General features: G+C 58.0%; 1 protein-coding gene across 7 annotated transcripts; it reads left to right on the forward strand.

The window, feature by feature from the left end:
- Positions 1 to 3368: 3368 nt before the first annotated feature.
- Positions 3369 to 16174, forward strand: MST1R (macrophage stimulating 1 receptor). Of its 7 annotated transcripts, none has more exons than XM_013060659.2 (20): positions 3369 to 4616; positions 7473 to 7661; positions 7742 to 7870; positions 8045 to 8215; positions 8997 to 9157; positions 9512 to 9677; positions 9791 to 9927; positions 10345 to 10506; positions 10602 to 10695; positions 10849 to 11061; positions 11164 to 11310; positions 11391 to 11553; positions 11730 to 11813; positions 11890 to 12105; positions 12444 to 12524; positions 12646 to 12827; positions 12938 to 13047; positions 13295 to 13460; positions 13872 to 14008; positions 15606 to 16174. In XM_013060659.2, exons 1-20 carry the CDS (start codon positions 3378 to 3380, stop codon positions 15859 to 15861), a joined length of 4203 nt encoding a protein of 1400 aa, XP_012916113.1. In that variant the 5' UTR covers positions 3369 to 3377; the 3' UTR covers positions 15862 to 16174. The 7 variants fall into 7 exon arrangements, with proteins under 7 accessions (XP_012916113.1, XP_044935614.1, XP_012916114.1 ...); XM_045079679.1 differs by having other exon boundaries at positions 10852 to 11061; positions 11676 to 11813; XM_013060660.2 differs by having other exon boundaries at positions 10852 to 11061.
- The last annotated feature ends 727 nt before the right edge of the window (positions 16175 to 16901 follow it).

A 16901-nucleotide genomic window follows, 5' to 3' on the forward strand; every position in this document is an offset into this window, starting at 1 on the left:
AATTGTCCCAGCTTGAAGGGCTAGCCATCTCTGCATCTGTACTTCCAGCCAGTACATGGCTCCAGGAGTGAGCTGGAGAAGACCCAGCTGGGGCGGGGTGATCCCTGCCCTAGGAAGGGCAGATGGCAGTGGGCACACTGGGTCCTCTTTGGCCACCCTGTACTCTGGCGTGACCCAGCCCATGGGGGTCACTGTGAACCTCCCTGGAGGCTCAGCAGTGAAGGCCCAGCCCTGTTCACTGTATCCCAGACCACTGGGCAGTGCCCAAGGCACAGCTCAGAAAGCTTCTTCCTTGCTGCTGGCAGCAGGGGGCGGAGGCAGGGAGTGCTTTCCCAGTTCTGCCACAATTTAACCATCTCATTGGTTAGGGGAGCAAAAGACCTAGGAAATGTTTATGGGAGAAAAGTGTCCACTGAATATGGTCTTCAGACAGTAGAGTGAATTCCCCTCATGCAGTCTCTGAGAGCTGGGCTAAAACCAACCCATGCCGGAAAAAAAAACTTTGCGTGGATAGCATGGGCCAAGGATACACTGCAATGGTTCAACTGTCCCAGGAAATGGCAGCGCAGTCTCTGCCCTTCGCCCCATCCTGGGTCATATTAGAATGGGTATGGCCGCAAGCCACCTGCCCTGACCCCAGAGTCCTTGGGGAATAGCCACAGGTTTGGTGGTGCTGCTCACCTTGCACATGTGCCCTGGGTCTCTTTTCTGCCTGTTCCTGCTTCGGTTTCTCCCCTTGATCCTGGCCAGCGCACCAAACCACTGCCTCTGGGGCTAGGGTGATGCCATGACTGCTGTTGGCATTCTTCTGGTCAGTGGTCCACCCCTAGGTACCCCTGTTGGCTGCTGTGATCCTCGTAGGGCTTTCAGCTCCTCTGCAGTTCAGCATCTATTCTGGGTGGGTATGGGAAGGGGTAGTCACAGACGAGTGTGTGTACCCAAAACAGGAGGCCCCTGAAGTGTGGGGTTTATCTGGGGATCAAGGAAGGGATAACAGGCACACAGGGAAGGTGTTCCCAGTGGAGGAACCAGCATGTGCAAAGTGAAGGACCTGGTAAAGAACCTGGCATTACTGGTGGACAGTGAAGTTGGAGGACTTTTCAAAGCCTATGGTTCTCAAACTCCAGGCAAAAGTCTGGCAATGGGGAGCCAGGAGTGTTTTAAAGCTGCAGAATGATATGATCATACTGTGGTGAAAAGATTCCCCTGCTGACACTCAGATGATCTCTTCGGGTTGGAGGAAAAGGCCAGCACTAGTTCTTGGGAGTCGTGTTCAGAGGGGTGTGAGAGCCCAAAATGGGAAAAGAGGGCACTCCTTCGAGGTCACAGATGCCAGGGCAGTTGGACAGGTCTAAGCCAAATATGGGCCAGGCCTTATGAGTTCAGCTTGGGGGAGCACTCATACCTAGCACAGACTTCCCCTGCATGGTTTTCCTGCCCCCTCCTGCACAGCGAGCAGTTGAGGAAGGAGGAAGGGGTGCTACTGTGGATGCTTGCTGTCAGGGACGAGGGTTGCCCAGGAAGGAATGCAGGCCTGGGGGCAGCCAACATCTTGGCCACACGGTGGCAGCAAAGGATTAACTGTTGACTGCTGTACCCCAAACCTTAAAACAGGTGGCTAGGGTGATCAAGGAGGGCCCTGAAATCTTCTCCCAACCCACATTTTCTCCGAATGTTCTGAGGCAGGATGGGGGTCCAAGAAACTATGTCTCAGCGCCAGCAGAGAATGTTTCATTTCAGTTTTGCTGTGCATGACTATCTTTAGGCATGTTGACTGTGAAACACAGGAACTGTGCCATGATTTTTTATGGGGATTTATTCATTTCCGGGCCAATTCTGGTTAGAGAAGGGAGTGCCTTTTACATTGCCCGAGGCTTGGAATCCTCCCAACACTGGGTGTGGCTGCCCACTCCTGCTGTTCCTTCTCTCCACCAGGTGCTCATTGAACTCCGGCCTCAAGGGGTGGGGGTGGGGGGGGAGTCCAGCACTAGGAATCAGGAAAAGGGGGAGTCAGATATCCAGAGTCAATTGTGCTGCGGTGGGTATAGCACAGGATCTGTGGGTCCCACGAAATGGTTCTGGCATTGCCAGGATCAGGAGGGCTTCCTGGAGGAGGTGCCATCTAAGTTTCAAGAGGAGGAAAGGAAAAAGTTGCTCCTAGAAGGTGGGACAAGGAGTATGGTCTGGATGGGGGAGTACAGGAGATACAGCTCCAAAAATCAGGCTGAATGAATCCTGCTGGGCTGAAAGCTCCTCTCTTCCCCACCCCTCTTACCTTCCAAAGCCCTGGGACCCAGAGTTCACAGATCCCTCCGACCTCGGCCTAAGCCCACCCTATGCAGGTTAGAGGTCCCTTATCAAAGCCCATGTTTTCCCCATATCAGGGAGCAGTGGAGCACAGTCAGCAAAGAAGGTGACCATTATGTTTTGTTATCCCCATGCTGCAACTTCTGCCTACAGAGGCAGCAGTGGAAGTACCAGAGCTAGGGTTGGGCCTCCACATAAGCGAGCTCTCCTCTGACTCTGATGTCCAGCCCACAGGGTAGGCCCCAACTCATAACTCCTACCGCCTTGGGCAGGTAGGGTGCAACTCTCTCCTCTGACACCATCCCATCACTGACATCCCAGGGCACGCACAAGAATAATGGCTCCTGGCCACAGAGAGTAGCAGTACCTCTGGGTGGTTCCATGTCTCCCCTCTGGTCTTCCACACATTCTTGTCCTCTCAGGGGTGCTCAAGCCCTGTTCAGGAAGCGTCTGAGTGTGTTGCTACTGGTGACAGGGGAAGAAATAAGCCAGGTGGTCTTAAACCCTCTCTGGCGCTGAGCCCCGATCCCTCCTCACTTTAGCCTAGTCGGTCTTGGGGGGGGCGGGAAGGGACAGCTCAGGTCTCCTTACCTCTCTCCAGGCCACTCCATGCACACCGCCCACACGTCACTGAGAAAAACACGCCCGAGAAGTGTAGGTGACAGGGCTGTGAGGGCCTGGAAAGTCGGCTTGGCTGAGGGGCTGCCTAGCCCAGGCCTTCGACAGACCCCGCCCACAGCTCCGCCCCCACACTCTGGCCCCGCCCGCCCCGCCCAGCGCCCTGAGACCTACTTTGCTCTAAGCCCCGGCTTGGAGCCGCAGAGGGGGTGGCAGGTGAGGCGGCCTCTCTGTTCTCCCGCGGGGAGTGTGTGGGTCCACCGGTGCCAGGTGCTCAGACCCGAGGGCAGGGGAGGGCACTGGGCAGCACGGTAGCCCCGGGCGGGGCTCAGCTGCCTGAGGGCTCTCAGGCCTGGCTCTCGGCACCGGTCCCAGCCTGGACTTCCCATTGAGTCTGCTCCCAGCCAGGCTCCCGCCAGCAGGAGTCCCAGCAGGGCCCCCGCTGGGCCTGGATGGAGCTTCTCCCGCTGCCCTCCCAGCCCTCGCTGTTACTGCTGCTGCTGGTGCTGGTGCTGCCGCCGCTCCTGACCAGAGGGTCCTGGCAGTGCCCACGCACTCCCTTCGCTGCCTTGCGCAATTTTGACGTGGAGTACGAGGTGCCCAGCTTCTCGGCCGGAGGTCCAGTACAGGCTGTAACGACCTACGAGGGCGGCGAGGACGGGAGTGCGGTATTCGTGGCTACACGCAATCGCCTGTACGTGCTTGGGCCTGGCTTAGAGCCAGTAGAGAGCCTGGCTACGGGTCCTATTGGGGACCCTGGCTGCCAGACATGTGCAGCCTGTGGCCCGGGCCCCCATGGCCCACAGGGAGACACAGATGCACAGGTGCTGGTACTGGAGCCGGCGCTGCCGGCGCTGGTCAGCTGCGGCTCTAGCTTGCATGGCCGCTGCTTCCTGCACGAGCTTGAGCCGGGAGGGACAGCTTTGCACCTGGCACCGCCAATCTGCCTCTTCTCCGCCCACCACAACCAACCCGAGGAGTGCCCTGACTGCGTGGCCAGCCCTCTGGGCACCGTTGTGACTGTAGTTGAGCAGGGCCATGCTTCCTACTTCTACGTGGCATCCTCACTGGACGAGACTGTGGCAGCGAGCTTCAGCCCGCGCTCAGTGTCCATCCGGCGCCTCAAGGCCGATGCCTCCGGATTCGCACCGGGCTTCGCAGCGCTGTCGGTGCTGCCCCAGTACCTCGCTTCCTACCCTATCGAGTACGTGTACAGTTTCCGTGCCGGAGCCTTTGTCTATTTCCTGACCGTGCAGCGGGCCAGCGTGACAGCCGCCCCGGGAGCCTTGCACACGCGCCTGGCACGGCTCAACGCTGCTGAGCCCGAGCTGGGAGACTACCGTGAGCTGGTCCTGGACTGCCGATTCGCGCCTAAACGCCGGCGCCGCGGGGCCGCCGAGGGAGGACAGCCCTACCCGGTGCTGAGAGCGGCCCACACCGCTCCGGTGGGCAGCCGGTTGGCCACTGAGCTGAGCATCCGGGAGGGCCAGGAAGTGCTATTTGGAGTCTTCAGGGCCAGGAGAGACAGCAGCCCCGGTGTGAATCCCAACTCTGTCGTCTGTGCTTTTCCCATCGACCTGGTGGACACTGTCATCGAGCAGGGTGTGAAGCGCTGCTGTGAGTCTCCTGTCCCCCAGGGCATGCGGCGAGGCCTCGACTTCTTCCAGTCGCATAGTTTTTGCCCCAACCCGGTGAGCAGAAGGAAGGGGCCCTCTCCTGTGAACTGAATGCAGTGAGAAGGGCCGGGAGGAGAAAGGGCAGGAGGGGAGAAGTTTTCTCTTCCACCCAGTTCCTCAGCGATGGGGGGGTGGGGGTGGCGGCAGGGTGGTGCGGTGCCCGGGGTGCGGGCATCAGCCAAGCTCAGGCTACCCTGGAGGTCCCCCTCTTAGCCAGGCTAGCCCCTGTTGCTCCTCCATTTTGCTCTTTCACCCTCTCGGGTACTGTGGCCTCTGATTTTTTAGGTAGTTTCCCAGATTGTGTGAGAACCAGATGGCATCACAACTGTCTTTGGCAGACACGTTGCCAAAGTCCGGGTAGAAGGATGGGATCCCCTCCTACCTGCCCACCACACACACACACACACCCTCGGGGACATCCACAGAGAAACAGCCCCCCACACGGCAGATGCTAACAGAATCACACAGATACAGCTGCTCACCAACACAGTTTCGTTTTCCTTTTGGAAGCACTTGTTTTGTTAGGCTCTCCAAAGAGGGTGGGGCAGGAGTTGTCGGAGAAAGCCCCCACCACACCCCCAATTCAGGGAGCCTCCTGGGCCTTGGAAGGTTGGGGGCTTGTCCCAGAGCCTGCATGGCTTGGGCTTCACTGGTCCCTGATTATTCTCTATGGGGGTTCTTTGTGGGGAGGACCTAGGACACGGAGGCGGCTAGGCTCTAGTAAATTCCAGGAGGCTCACCCCAGTCTTGTGCAAGCAACTATAAACATCTGGGGATGAGTAAAGCCTTAGGAGGGGTGGTTGGAATTGGTTCACCACGAAGGAGTCCCAGACTTTCTTCCACTGTAGTTGGGCCCCTGCTTTATGTTCCCCTTTTCACCCCAGGCGGGAGGTCTCCCAGCCCATGCTGAACTGGGGGCTCTTTCCAGCAGACCCTACCCAGGTTCTCTCCAGCCATGCTGTCAGGGAGCTGGAGCAGAGGCAAACAGGACATTCTTTAAGATGCTGAGGATCAAACCCAAACCGACCCTTTAGAGCCATTGGAACAATCCTACCCTAGCTTATAAGAGATTAAGCTAAGGCAATGGGGTGAACACGCATGAGATGAGTGGGCTTTCAGTGAGCTCACAGTCACTGCTCACAGAGTCTTTGGTTGCCATGTGGCCCTGGCCCTTCTGTGCTATTCTCCAATGACTCCTTTCAAGCTCTTATTGATGCCTCAGAGGTGGGAGGAAAACTTAGACACAGTGAGAAGTGGGGGATCTCCAGCCTCATTCCCTCAGCTGAGTCCCTCTGGGTTGAGGAGACCTAGGGATGGAGAGCCCTGGGCCTGGGCCTGGGCAGCCCTGCCTGTCCTCCTTTCTTTCCCTCTGGGGAGTCCGAACCTCTCCCTGACTTGGCTAGCGGTCAGTAGGTCAGAAGACATCCAGCCTAAGTTGGCAGTGCCAGGTTCTAGGAGGACTAATCTCAACCTCCCAAGCTGGCCAGGCCCTTGGGAGGTGTGAACCAGCCTATGCTGTGTTTGTTGGGTGACTAGGCACATAGCCTCCAGGGCACCACCCACTGTGTGCTGATTTTGCAGCTGGCCTCAGGAAGCCTGTGGGACTCTTATGTGGCACCTGCCCTCTGTGGGTTCAGGTACGGTTTAAATCTGGAGCAGTCACCCTCCTCTTTGTGGCCCTGGACACTTGAGTCATGTTTTCCAGAGCCAAGAGCTCATAGACAAGCCTGGAAACACAGAGCGAAGGCCCTGGAACCCAGAGGTGAGCAGACAGGGGTGTGGCCCTTACCAGGGTAGGGCCTCTTTTCCACTCCTCAGCCTCACCTGTCCCTGAGTCATGCTGAAAACACCTGGATGGCTTCCGGTGAAGGCCAGGCCCCTTTCCCCACCTCAAGTGAGGACAGAGTCCCAGTTCCCACCCACCCAGGCTACAGAGAAAGAGTGTGTGGACTTTCTAGGCCCAGCTCTGCACCCCCAGGGCTTCTGATCAGCACTGAGGTCTGACCACTAGGTTAAGCGTACTTGGTTTGGTGGGAGCCTCAGGCCTAGCAAGGGAAGGTCACCTACAAAGCGAGCCCTGCCTACGCTTTGCACTCAGCTCCAGTCCCTTGCATTCTTACCTGATCTGACTTCGCAGAAGCTTCCACAGTCCTGCCCTGGGGCTTGAGTGCAGCCCCCAAAACACCTTCTTATTAAGAGCAGGGGAGAGGTGTCTCACAATCCCTGGGGTCTAGCCTTCAGGCCTTGATTTTTCCCTTGTGTACCCTGAAGGGAATACAGGTAGCAGCTGGAGGTGTGGGAAGATCTTTGGAATTTCAGGGACCATGTTACCAGTCCCATACTGGCTCAATTACCTTCAGAGTTTAGCCACTGCAGCTGGAGAGGAAATGCTAGCCCAAGCTAAGTGCAGGGCATAATCGGCAGGGGGCGGAAGAGGGCTCTGGTCAAGAACTCGGACTTCTTACCTGGTTCCTCTCATGAGAGGGTATAAGACCTTGGACAAGTAATCAAACGCTCTCTGAGCCCATTTCCTTATCTGCAAAATGGGGTTGGTGAAAACACCCACTTTATAGGTGGCTGTGAGGACAGAATGGGGTTGGGCCTGTAAGACTCTAAGTCAATATCAGAATGAACATGGCAAGTCAGAGCAAGGCACAGGAGAAGCCGGTCTTCTAGCCCAGGCTTTCCTTCCTGGCTTTACTGCCTCTGAGAGGCCCACAGGTGGAAGGCGGCAGGTAAGAGGCAGACATGGGGCCTTATCTAGCTAAGCCAGGTAAGGGATGGGGGTTGGGACTGCTGTGGTCACTGACAGAGGGCCCCAGGGGCCAGTGTGTGGTGATGAGCCCTGACCCCTTCCCTGACCCTCCCCAGCCTGGCCAGGAGGCCCCCAGCCTCAACACCAGCTGCCATCACTTCCCTCTGCTGGTCCATGGGAGCCTGTCACGGGTGGACCTCTTCAACGGGCTCTTAGGACCTGTGCAGGTCACTGCACTGCATGTGACACGCCTCGACAACGTCACAGTGGCCCACATGGGCACAGCTGATGGGCGCATCCTGCAGGTAGGACCCCATCTCCATGGCTCTTTGTCCCTGGGTCCCCATTCCCCATTTCCATTTTGGTCACAGCTAACCTGTCCCAGGTGGAGCTGGCCAGATCTCTCAACTATTTGCTGTATGTGTCCAACTTCTCACTGGGCTGCTGTGGGCAGCCCATGAGACCAGATGTCAGTCGCCTCGGAGACCACCTGTTCTTTGCCTCTGGGGACCAGGTAAGGTGGGACTGGGGTCAGGCCTGGGGCCAAGGTTATGGGAGCAGAGCCCCTCCATCCAATCCCAGAAGCACTGACACACAGGTCTCACCACTGGGACCTACAATAACTAGGGCATCTATGGGGTCTGATTCCCACCCCCCCACTCCTGAGCCACCTGTCTGCTGCTCCAAGGTCTTCCAAGTACCTATCCAGGGTCCCGGCTGCCATCACTTCCTCACTTGTGGGAGCTGTCTGCGGGCACAGCGTTTCATGGGCTGTGGCTGGTGTGGGGACACGTGTGGCCGGCAGAAGGAATGTCCTGGCTCCTGGCAACAGGATCATTGCCCACCTGAGCTTACTGAGGTATGGCTTGCTTGGTGGGGCACAGGTGGGATAAGCTAGGCCTGGGGTGGGGCTCAGCATGTCTTTTTTTTTTTCTTAACTATTTCTTCTGGGGTTTTTTTGTTTGTTTTAAGATTTATTTATTTGAGGGGCGGCTGGGTGGCTCAGTCGTTAAGCATCTCCCTTCGGCTCAGGGTCCTGGGATCGAGGCCCACTACAAGCTCCCTGCTCAGCAGGGAGCCTGCTTCTCCCTCTCCCTCTCCCCCAACTTGTGTTCCCTCTCTCCCTGTGTCTCCCTCTGTCAAATAAATAAGTAAAATCTTAAAAAAAAAGATTACCATCGTAATCATTTAAAAAAAAAAAGATTTATTTGAGAGAGTGCATACATGCACATGAGCAGGGGAGGGGCAGAGGGAAAGAATCTTAAGCAGACTCCCTGCTGAGGGGAGAGCCCAACATGGGGCTCGATCTCACAACCCTGAGATCATAACCTGAGCCAAAATCGAGAGTCCAATGCTTAACCAACTGAGCCACCCAGGCGGGGTGGGGGAGGTAGGTCAGCATGTCTTAACCATGATCCTCAGGCCTTGAATGTCCTCCATATTGACAAGAAGGGTATTCTTGCCAGAGGGGATGGCCTGTGTAGAGACTTGGAGGCAGAAAAGTGCCCAAGTGAGGGCTAGGGAGTGACCTAGGGAACTGGAGGGAGGGCAGGCAAGGGGCATGACTGAAAACTCTAGGGAAAGCAGATAGCTGAGAGCCCTGACCCACACAGGGCCTCAGGCTCTCTCCCCTTCTTCAGTTCTACCCACAGAGTGGACCCCGAAGGGGCAGCACAAGGCTGACCCTATGCGGCTCCAACTTCTACCCACACCCTCCAGAGCCGGTACGTGAAGGTACCCATCAGGTCACTGTGGGCCAAAGTCCCTGCCGATTGCTGCCCAAGGACAGTTCAAACCCCAGGTATAAACTCGTCTCTGCCCTTCCTGTCCCTGATAGGGGTGACCACACTAACAGAAGACCCTGTCTTCTGCTTACTGGGGGCAAGAAGGTAGGAGGCAAGCTGCAGTGGCTCTGGCTGCTTGGTGTCTGAAGAGACATCTCTGTCCTTTCTTGAGCCTGTATATCCCTATCCATCTGTCAAGTTGTGGAGCTGGGCAATGTTGACCCTGCCTCACCAGCTCCTGCCTACCCTGGAGGAAGGGGAGGAGTGAAGAGACACCATCTTTAGGCCTGGAGGAGACCTATGATATGTGGCGGGCACATGGCCAAGCCTATGTGACCCCTGACTGACCTTGTATTCCCCCGGTGCCCTAGACCAGTGTTCCAGAAAGACTTTGTAGAGGAGCTTGAGTGTGAGGTGGAGCCCTTGGACATGCAGCTGGCTGGGCCCGCCAATATCAGCCTCACTGTGAGCAACATGTCTCCAGGCAAGCACTTCCGGGTATATGGCACCTCCACGCTGCAAGGCTTCTCTTTCATGGTGAGGCCACTTTGCCTTGTCTGTGCCCTTGGCCAGCCTGGCAGTACAGGCAGGGAAGGGCTTGGAGTGGAAGGCCTTTTATGTCAAGCTAAACCATCTCCATACCCTCTTAGGAGCCAGTGCTGAGAGCAGTAAAACCCCTCTTTGGCCCACGGGCAGGGGGCACCCGCCTCACCCTTGAAGGCGAGGGCCTCTCTTTAGGCACCAGTCAGGCTGTGCTGGTCAACGGGACTGAGTGCCCACTGGAACGGTAAGTGCCAACAGGCCAGGGGAGGGGAGGCTACCCGGGGTGGGACCTTCACCAGGTGAGACGTGGATCCTGCCCAGGCAGAGAGAGGAGAGATTGGTCCCATGGCCCGTGTAGGGAGAGATCCAGGAAGAAGGGTCTGATGCCCCTTCCAGCCCAGAGGTGGTTTGGAGATGGCAAGACAGCCCATCACAGAGTTTATTAGCTCCAACCAAGGCTGTGGGGAACCCGTTCCCGCCCTGCCTTTATGGAAGACTTTGTGACCCTATCTTCAAACACACCCATTGAGTATGGGCAGGTTTTGATGACCAACAGAGGAACTGGGAAGGATTGGTAGACCCTTGGAGAAGGTAGGTCTGGCCTTCACAGAGAGTGATCCTGAGCTCAATTCTCCCCCCACCCCACTCCCTCATTCTGCAGGGTTAGCGAGGGACAGCTTTTATGTACCACGCCCCCTGCGGCAGCTACGGCCAGCGTTCCCATTCACCTGCAGGTAGGGGGCGCTGTGGTGCCTGGCTCCTGGAACTTCAGCTACCTGGAAGACCCCGTTGTGCTGGGCATCAGCCCCAACTGTGGCTACATGTAAATGGCACACCCTTGCCCGCTCTGGTCTCTTAGGAATGAGGGAGCCAGCCCGAGAGAGCACCCCAAGCCCATCACACTGCTCTCCTCCACAGAGGCTCCCAGGTCACTGTCCAGGGCCAGCATCTGACTTCCGCATGGCGCCTAGTGCTGTCATTCCATGATGGGCTCAGAGCAGTGGAAAACAGTGTGAGTGGGCACGGGCAGCTGACAAGTGGGCACTAGCCTGAGGGAGGAAGGCTGAATGGGTCCTCTAGTTCCAGCTCTACCCCCTGCTGGGCTGAGGAGCCTGGGGTGGCTGGAGGAGGAACGCCTGGCTAATTACTCTTGCCTGGGCCCCAGCAGTGTGAGCGGCAGCTCCCGGAGCAGCAGTCATGCCGCCTGCCTGAATATGTGGTCCGAAGCCCCCAGGGGTGGGTGACAGGGAACCTGAGCGCCCAGGGGGATGGAGCTGCTGGCTTTATACTGCCTGGCTTTCGCTTTCTGCCCCCACCCCATCCTCCCAGCACCGACCTGGCCCCACTGAAGCCAGAGGAGCATGCTGTTAAGTTTGAGGTAAGTGTTGGGGGTGGAGGTCAGGGACAGTGGAGGGTTAGGGCTAAAGCCTTGCCTGGAGGAGATGGGGGCACTGGCCAGTCCTCATGACTGTCTCTGCAGTATATTGGGCTGGGCGCTGTGGCTGATTGTGTGGATGTGAACGTGACCATGGATGGTAAGAGCTGCCAACATGAGCTCCGGGGCGATGTGGTCATCTGCCCTCTGCCCCCCTCCCTGCAACTTGACATGGATGGCGTCCCACTGCAGGTAGGCAGCTCAGCTGGCCCCCCCACAGGAGACGGGGGCCAGGGCTTGCGGACTGGGCCTGAGCTACTACCTGCCCTCAGGTCTGCGTGGATGGTGAATGTCACATCCTGGGCAGGGTGGTACGGCCGGGCCCAGAGGGGGTTCCCCAGGGGCTACTCCTCGGTCTCCTGCTGGCCCTTCTCCTGCTTGTGGCTGCGCTGGCTGCTGCACTGATCTTCAGCTACTGGCGGAGGAAACAGCTAGGTGAGCTCTACGCTCCTCTCCCGACTCAGCCTGTAGCCTCAAACCACGGCCTCTCCAAGTCCCTATATCCTCTTTCTTGGAGGTCTGCCCATACCCCTGGGGTATAGGGCAGCTTATAGGAGTTTGGAGGCCGGCCATCAAGGGCTGTCTTTCCACCAGCCTGTCTCTAAACCCAGGTGACCTGGCATCCTTGGACCGGATGGCCGGAGCCATGCCTCTACCTGTGCTTCGGTCTGGCTCTGACTACAGAAATGGCCTTGGTGAGACAGGGGATAGCACTGAAAGCTGGAGCCACACCCTCTGCTCTACAGGCCCCTCACTCCCTTTCCTCCACAGCAGCCCCTGATGCCGATGGTCTGGATGGTCCAGATTCCACCAGCCGGGAACATAAAGCATCCTCCTCAGACAGTGGGGATGGGTCCTGCGTCCCACTGCTGCGGACGGCATCCATCCAGCTTGGGGACTTGGACTCTGCGCTCCTGGCCGAGGTCAAGGATGTGCTGATCCCCCATGAGCGGGTGGTCACCCACAGTGACCGAGTCATTGGCAAAGGTGTGGGGGCCAGGACAGGTGGGGCTGGGGCACAGATGGAGTCCTGAGATGGCGTGGGCTCAAGGGACATTTAGGCAGGGCTCTGCTCTAGCCTTCTCCCTGAGCTCTGTGACCTTGGGAATACCACGGAACTTCTCTGAGCCTCCATTTGCTCCTCTGTGGAATAGGAATTCATTCTTGGCTTCAGTGGATTCTGAGGCAGATCAGGCGGGCACGGGCGGGCTGCAGGCTCTGTCACTGTAGCTGCTGCTTGTTTTTAACATCCCATTGGCCCATTGAGAAGGTGTGGTGTGCACTCCCCAGGCACTGGGGCCCCCTCACAGTCTTCCCTTCACCAGGCCACTTTGGAGTTGTCTATCATGGAGAATACATAGACGAGGACCAGAATCGAATCCACTGTGCCATCAAGTCGCTGAGTCGTAAGTGGGTCCCTGTCCCCGCGGTGTTCCCACCTTGCTGAGTGACCCCGAGCAGAAGACCTCTCTTCTCCATTCCCCCATCTGGCCCCGGCCTCTGAGCCTGACTGCAGCCGCTCTGCAGGCATCACGGAGGGGCAGGAGGTGGAGGCCTTCCTGCGCGAGGGGCTGCTGATGCGCGGTCTGCGTCACCCGAACGTGCTGGCTCTCATTGGCATCGTGCTGCCCCCGGAAGGGCTGCCCCGTGTGCTGCTGCCCTACATGCGCCACGGAGACCTGCTTCGGTTCATCCGCTCGCCCCAGCGGGTCCGTGCTCGGGTGGCCTGGGCTGCGTGGGGGTGGGGGTCAGGAGACGTGGGCAGGGGCTGGGGACGTGCTGTGAGGCCCTTGCTTATGGATCCACCTGTGGCTCCCAGAATCCCACAGTGAAGGACCTTGTCAGCTTCGGCCTTCAGGTGGCCCGCGGCATGGAGTACCTGGCAGAGCAGAAGTTTGTGCACAGGGACCTGGCTGCTCGGAACTGCATGTGAGGGGCCAGGGCGTTTGGGGTGATGCAAGCAGGGACGGGGTACCTTAGGGGATGGCCCTACCTCCAGCCCTTGCTGGGTACCCCTGGTCATGTCCTCCCTTCTCTGACCCTCCATCTTCCTATCTGCCTGGCTCAGGCTTTGACTGGCCACTGTGGCTCTGAAGCTCTGGGAAGGCCTAGAACAGATGGGTTCAGGGCCTGGTGGCAGCTGGTCCTAAGTGTGATTCCCGCCCCTCACCCTCAGGCTGGACGAGTCATTCACTGTCAAGGTGGCTGATTTTGGCCTGGCCCGCGACGTGCTGGACAAGGAGTACTACAGTGTTCGGCAGCATCGCCACGCTCGCCTCCCTGTCAAATGGATGGCGCTGGAGAGCCTGCAGACCTACAGATTCACCACCAAGTCTGACGTGGTGAGGCCCCACCTGCCCTAGAGTCCACAAGGACTCAGGGTCCTGGGGGAGTCCTGGGCCTTGCCCATTTGGCTCCATCTGGTGATCTGAGTCCTGGGAATACCCAGGCTAAGCAGCCGCCACAGATGGGCATGTCTGCCCACCTTTGGAGTAGGTCTAGGATGGACTCCTCTTGCCAGGGCAACAGGGGCCTGTGAACTCACTGCCTTCTTCCAGACCATACAGGGCCTGCCCAGGCCCAACTCTGGGTAGGGGCCGGTGGTGAGAATAGACAGAGGGAAGATGCTTGTGAGGTATTGAGGAGTGAGCTCTGACTGATTTCCAGCCTAGGGCTCTGGGGACCTGGCAGGGGGTGGGGCACTGGCCCCCAGATTTGAGGGTAAGAGTTGAGTCTCCTTTCCCTTCCCACAGTGGTCATTTGGTGTGCTGTTGTGGGAGCTGCTGACACGGGGAGCCCCACCATACCCCCATATGGACCCTTTCGACCTCACTCAATTCCTGGCCCAGGGTCGGCGCCTGCCCCAGCCTGAGTATTGTCCCAATTCTCTGTGAGTATGCAGGGGTGGAGGTGGGAGGGCGCGGGGCCCCAGAGACAAGGGAGGAGCAGGAGACAGAGCTCTTGCCTGGCTCTCTGACTACTCCCCTGGCCGACCCAGAAAGGCGCCTCTCTGGGCCTCAGTTTCCTCGTCCGTGAACTGTTTCCACCCCCATTTGGGGCTGAGTGCTGGGAGGATATCATGGTTGCCATGGTAACGGTACTCCCCACTCAGAGTCTGGGTTGAGGCCAGTGATTTGATTTCTCAGCACTCCTCTCACCCCACCCCCGCCAAAGGGGCCTGTTTTCCATCTTTTCCATTCACTTAACCTCAAGGAAAGGTTCCATTAGCTCCCACACTAGCCCCCTCCACATCTCCAGATCACAATTTTTCCCTACTGAATATAGTTTCAGATTCCCTGTGCCCAAGGCCTGGTGGCAGCTGCGTTGTCACTGTGCCTGCCCGGGGGTGCCGTGCGAGGGTTCAGCTTCAGGAGCAGTACGCGTGCCTCGCCTGTGCCCAGGCCTCTGTGCTTAGAACAGGAAGAACTGGGTCTGGTTCCCTGACAGAGCCCCTGAGCTGGGGATATGTGTACAGGGGGTTTCTTGGTAGACTGGGGGCGAGGGAAGCAGGACTGGGCTGCGGAGCACTGTGATGCAGCAGAGGCGGTAGCCCATCCTGTAGGGGCTGCTTGATCTGGGATGGCTCTTTGGAGTTTTACAAAATTTGTATCAAAGGGCTGGGTCCCTAGACCAGACATTAATAAGTCGCTGGTCACACTGAGAGTTTGGGGAATTCAGCTCTTTTCTGCCTGGGGCACTTCCTAGGGAGGGCTCCAGGCAAGAGCCGGCAGCCATCACTAGGGGAAGAGAGGGGGGATCTGGGTGGACCATCACAGCACCCACTAGACCGGGCCAAGTTCCTTCTCCTCTCGAGGACTGTGTCCTCATCTGTAAAGTTGGGATGAGGACAGTACCACCCTCAGAGTCCAAGAATTAGATTATTGTGTGTAGGGCACTTAGTGTCATTTAAGGCAGGCATGGCATTTCCAAGATAAAGAGGCACAGATTAGGATCCACCACCAGTCAAACCCAGAGAGACACTGATTGGGAATCACGGGGCCACTGGCACCACCCCCCACGTCTGTGGTCAGGACTTTGAATCCCCATGTCACTGGATATGGGCTTCCTTCATAAAAGACCTAAGATAGGACTGTGATAGCTTGTGAGTTGCACCCTAAGCTAAGCCCTTTACCGGCATCCTTCCACCCTCTGGCCCAACAGCTCTGTGATCAGGGCAGGATCCTGAGGCAGGGAGAGCCTAAGGATCTTGCCCAGGATCACATAGTTCAGGTCACAGGGCACAGGAGTCCAAGCTCTAACCTTTGGGGCAGCTGGACCTCTGCCAGGTGGGGAAGCAGGACTGGGACAGCAAGGGCAATGCTGAGAAGAGGTGGCCCCTGCCTGGGCCACACTCTGCACTACGCCTCCAGCCACCTGTTGTCTGTCCTCCTCTCTGTGTGGCCTGCCAGGGGATTCAGAGCAGGTGGGCAGCCCAGAATCTTGGGCCGGGGATGCGTCCTGACTCTGATGTGCCCCTCTCCCCGCAGGTATGCCGTGATGCTCCGCTGCTGGGCGGCTGACCCCACAGTGAGACCCACGTTCAAGGTGCTGGTGGAGGAAGTAGAGCACGTGGCGGCCAGGCTGCTCGGGGACCACTACGTGCAGCTGCCTGCAGCCTACGTAAACCTGGGTGCTAGTACCTCAGATGAGGCCAGCAAGCCCCCAGAACAGTCGCAGACCACGCCCGTGCACAGGAGCACAGCTCGGCCCCGGCCTCTCTCAGAGCCTCCACAGCCCACGTGATCTCAGCTCTAGGCAGGCCCTAGGGATAGGACCTGCCTAGCAGCCAGGGAGTTCATCCCAAACTGCCACTGGGCCATGCCAGGCCTGGGGCAGCCCAAGCCGGCCTCTGTCCTGTCCCTGCTCCTGAACCTTCAGGGGCGACCTGAGGGAGCAGGGCTCCTTGGCCCCTCACTCCACAGAGGGAGCAGTGGCGTGATCCTCAATGCAATGAGTATTTATGGGATACCCAGCGTGTGCTCGACCTGCTGGGCACAGGGGACTCAACGGTGACCGTACAGGCACTGGCCCTTGAACTAGTAAACGACCAAACGAATATTCAAGTGCAAAGTGTAGTCAATGCTTTGAAAGAAAGACAGGCTGCTTTGAGGGAATGGAGGGCAGCTTTAGAGAGAAAAGAGAGGTGAGGGAAGCCTCCCTGGGAGGTGACATTTCTGCTAAGGCCCTGTCAGGTGGGAACTGTGCCAGAAACAGAGGTGGAGGAAGAGAGTTTTGGGGAAAGTGAGCGGCACATACAAAGACTCCTAGGCTGGAAAGGGGTAGGGTCAGCAAGAAGGCTCCAGAGAACAGGAAGGGTAGGACAAGGCCCCAATCCAGCTTACAGGGCCCTGGAGACTTCTTCATGGAACCAAGAGAGGGGGGTTGAATACCCAGGCATGCTGCAGCCAGAATGGCTTCTCCCCTTGCCCAGCCCAAGTCTGTCCCTTCCTAGCCCTTCTCAGGGCTCCCTGCCCCCCTTTGCAGCTCTCCCACCACCCCAAACACACTGTCAGGGTGTGAAGACCAGCTCCCCCCTGCCCCCACCAAATCCTGCCAGTATTGCCCTTACGGCCTTAAGACAGATGAACAGCAGCAAGGCCTCAGCTCCACACTTTCAAGGCACCAGATTCAAGATGCTGGACTGCCCAGGCTATTTATACTTGTCAAGGCCACCACACAATAGCCACTGGAGGGGAAGACTCCCCTGGAGAGCAAGGACAGCTCCTCCCCCACACCCTGGATACTAAAGGGGGCAGCTGGGATGCCAGGGACCGGGCCCAGGG

This window comes from Mustela putorius, unplaced genomic scaffold (genome assembly GCF_011764305.1).
Source record: "Mustela putorius furo isolate JIRA1106 unplaced genomic scaffold, ASM1176430v1.1 tig00000095_pilon_pilon_pilon, whole genome shotgun sequence".
Lineage (NCBI taxonomy): Eukaryota > Metazoa > Chordata > Mammalia > Carnivora > Mustelidae > Mustela > Mustela putorius.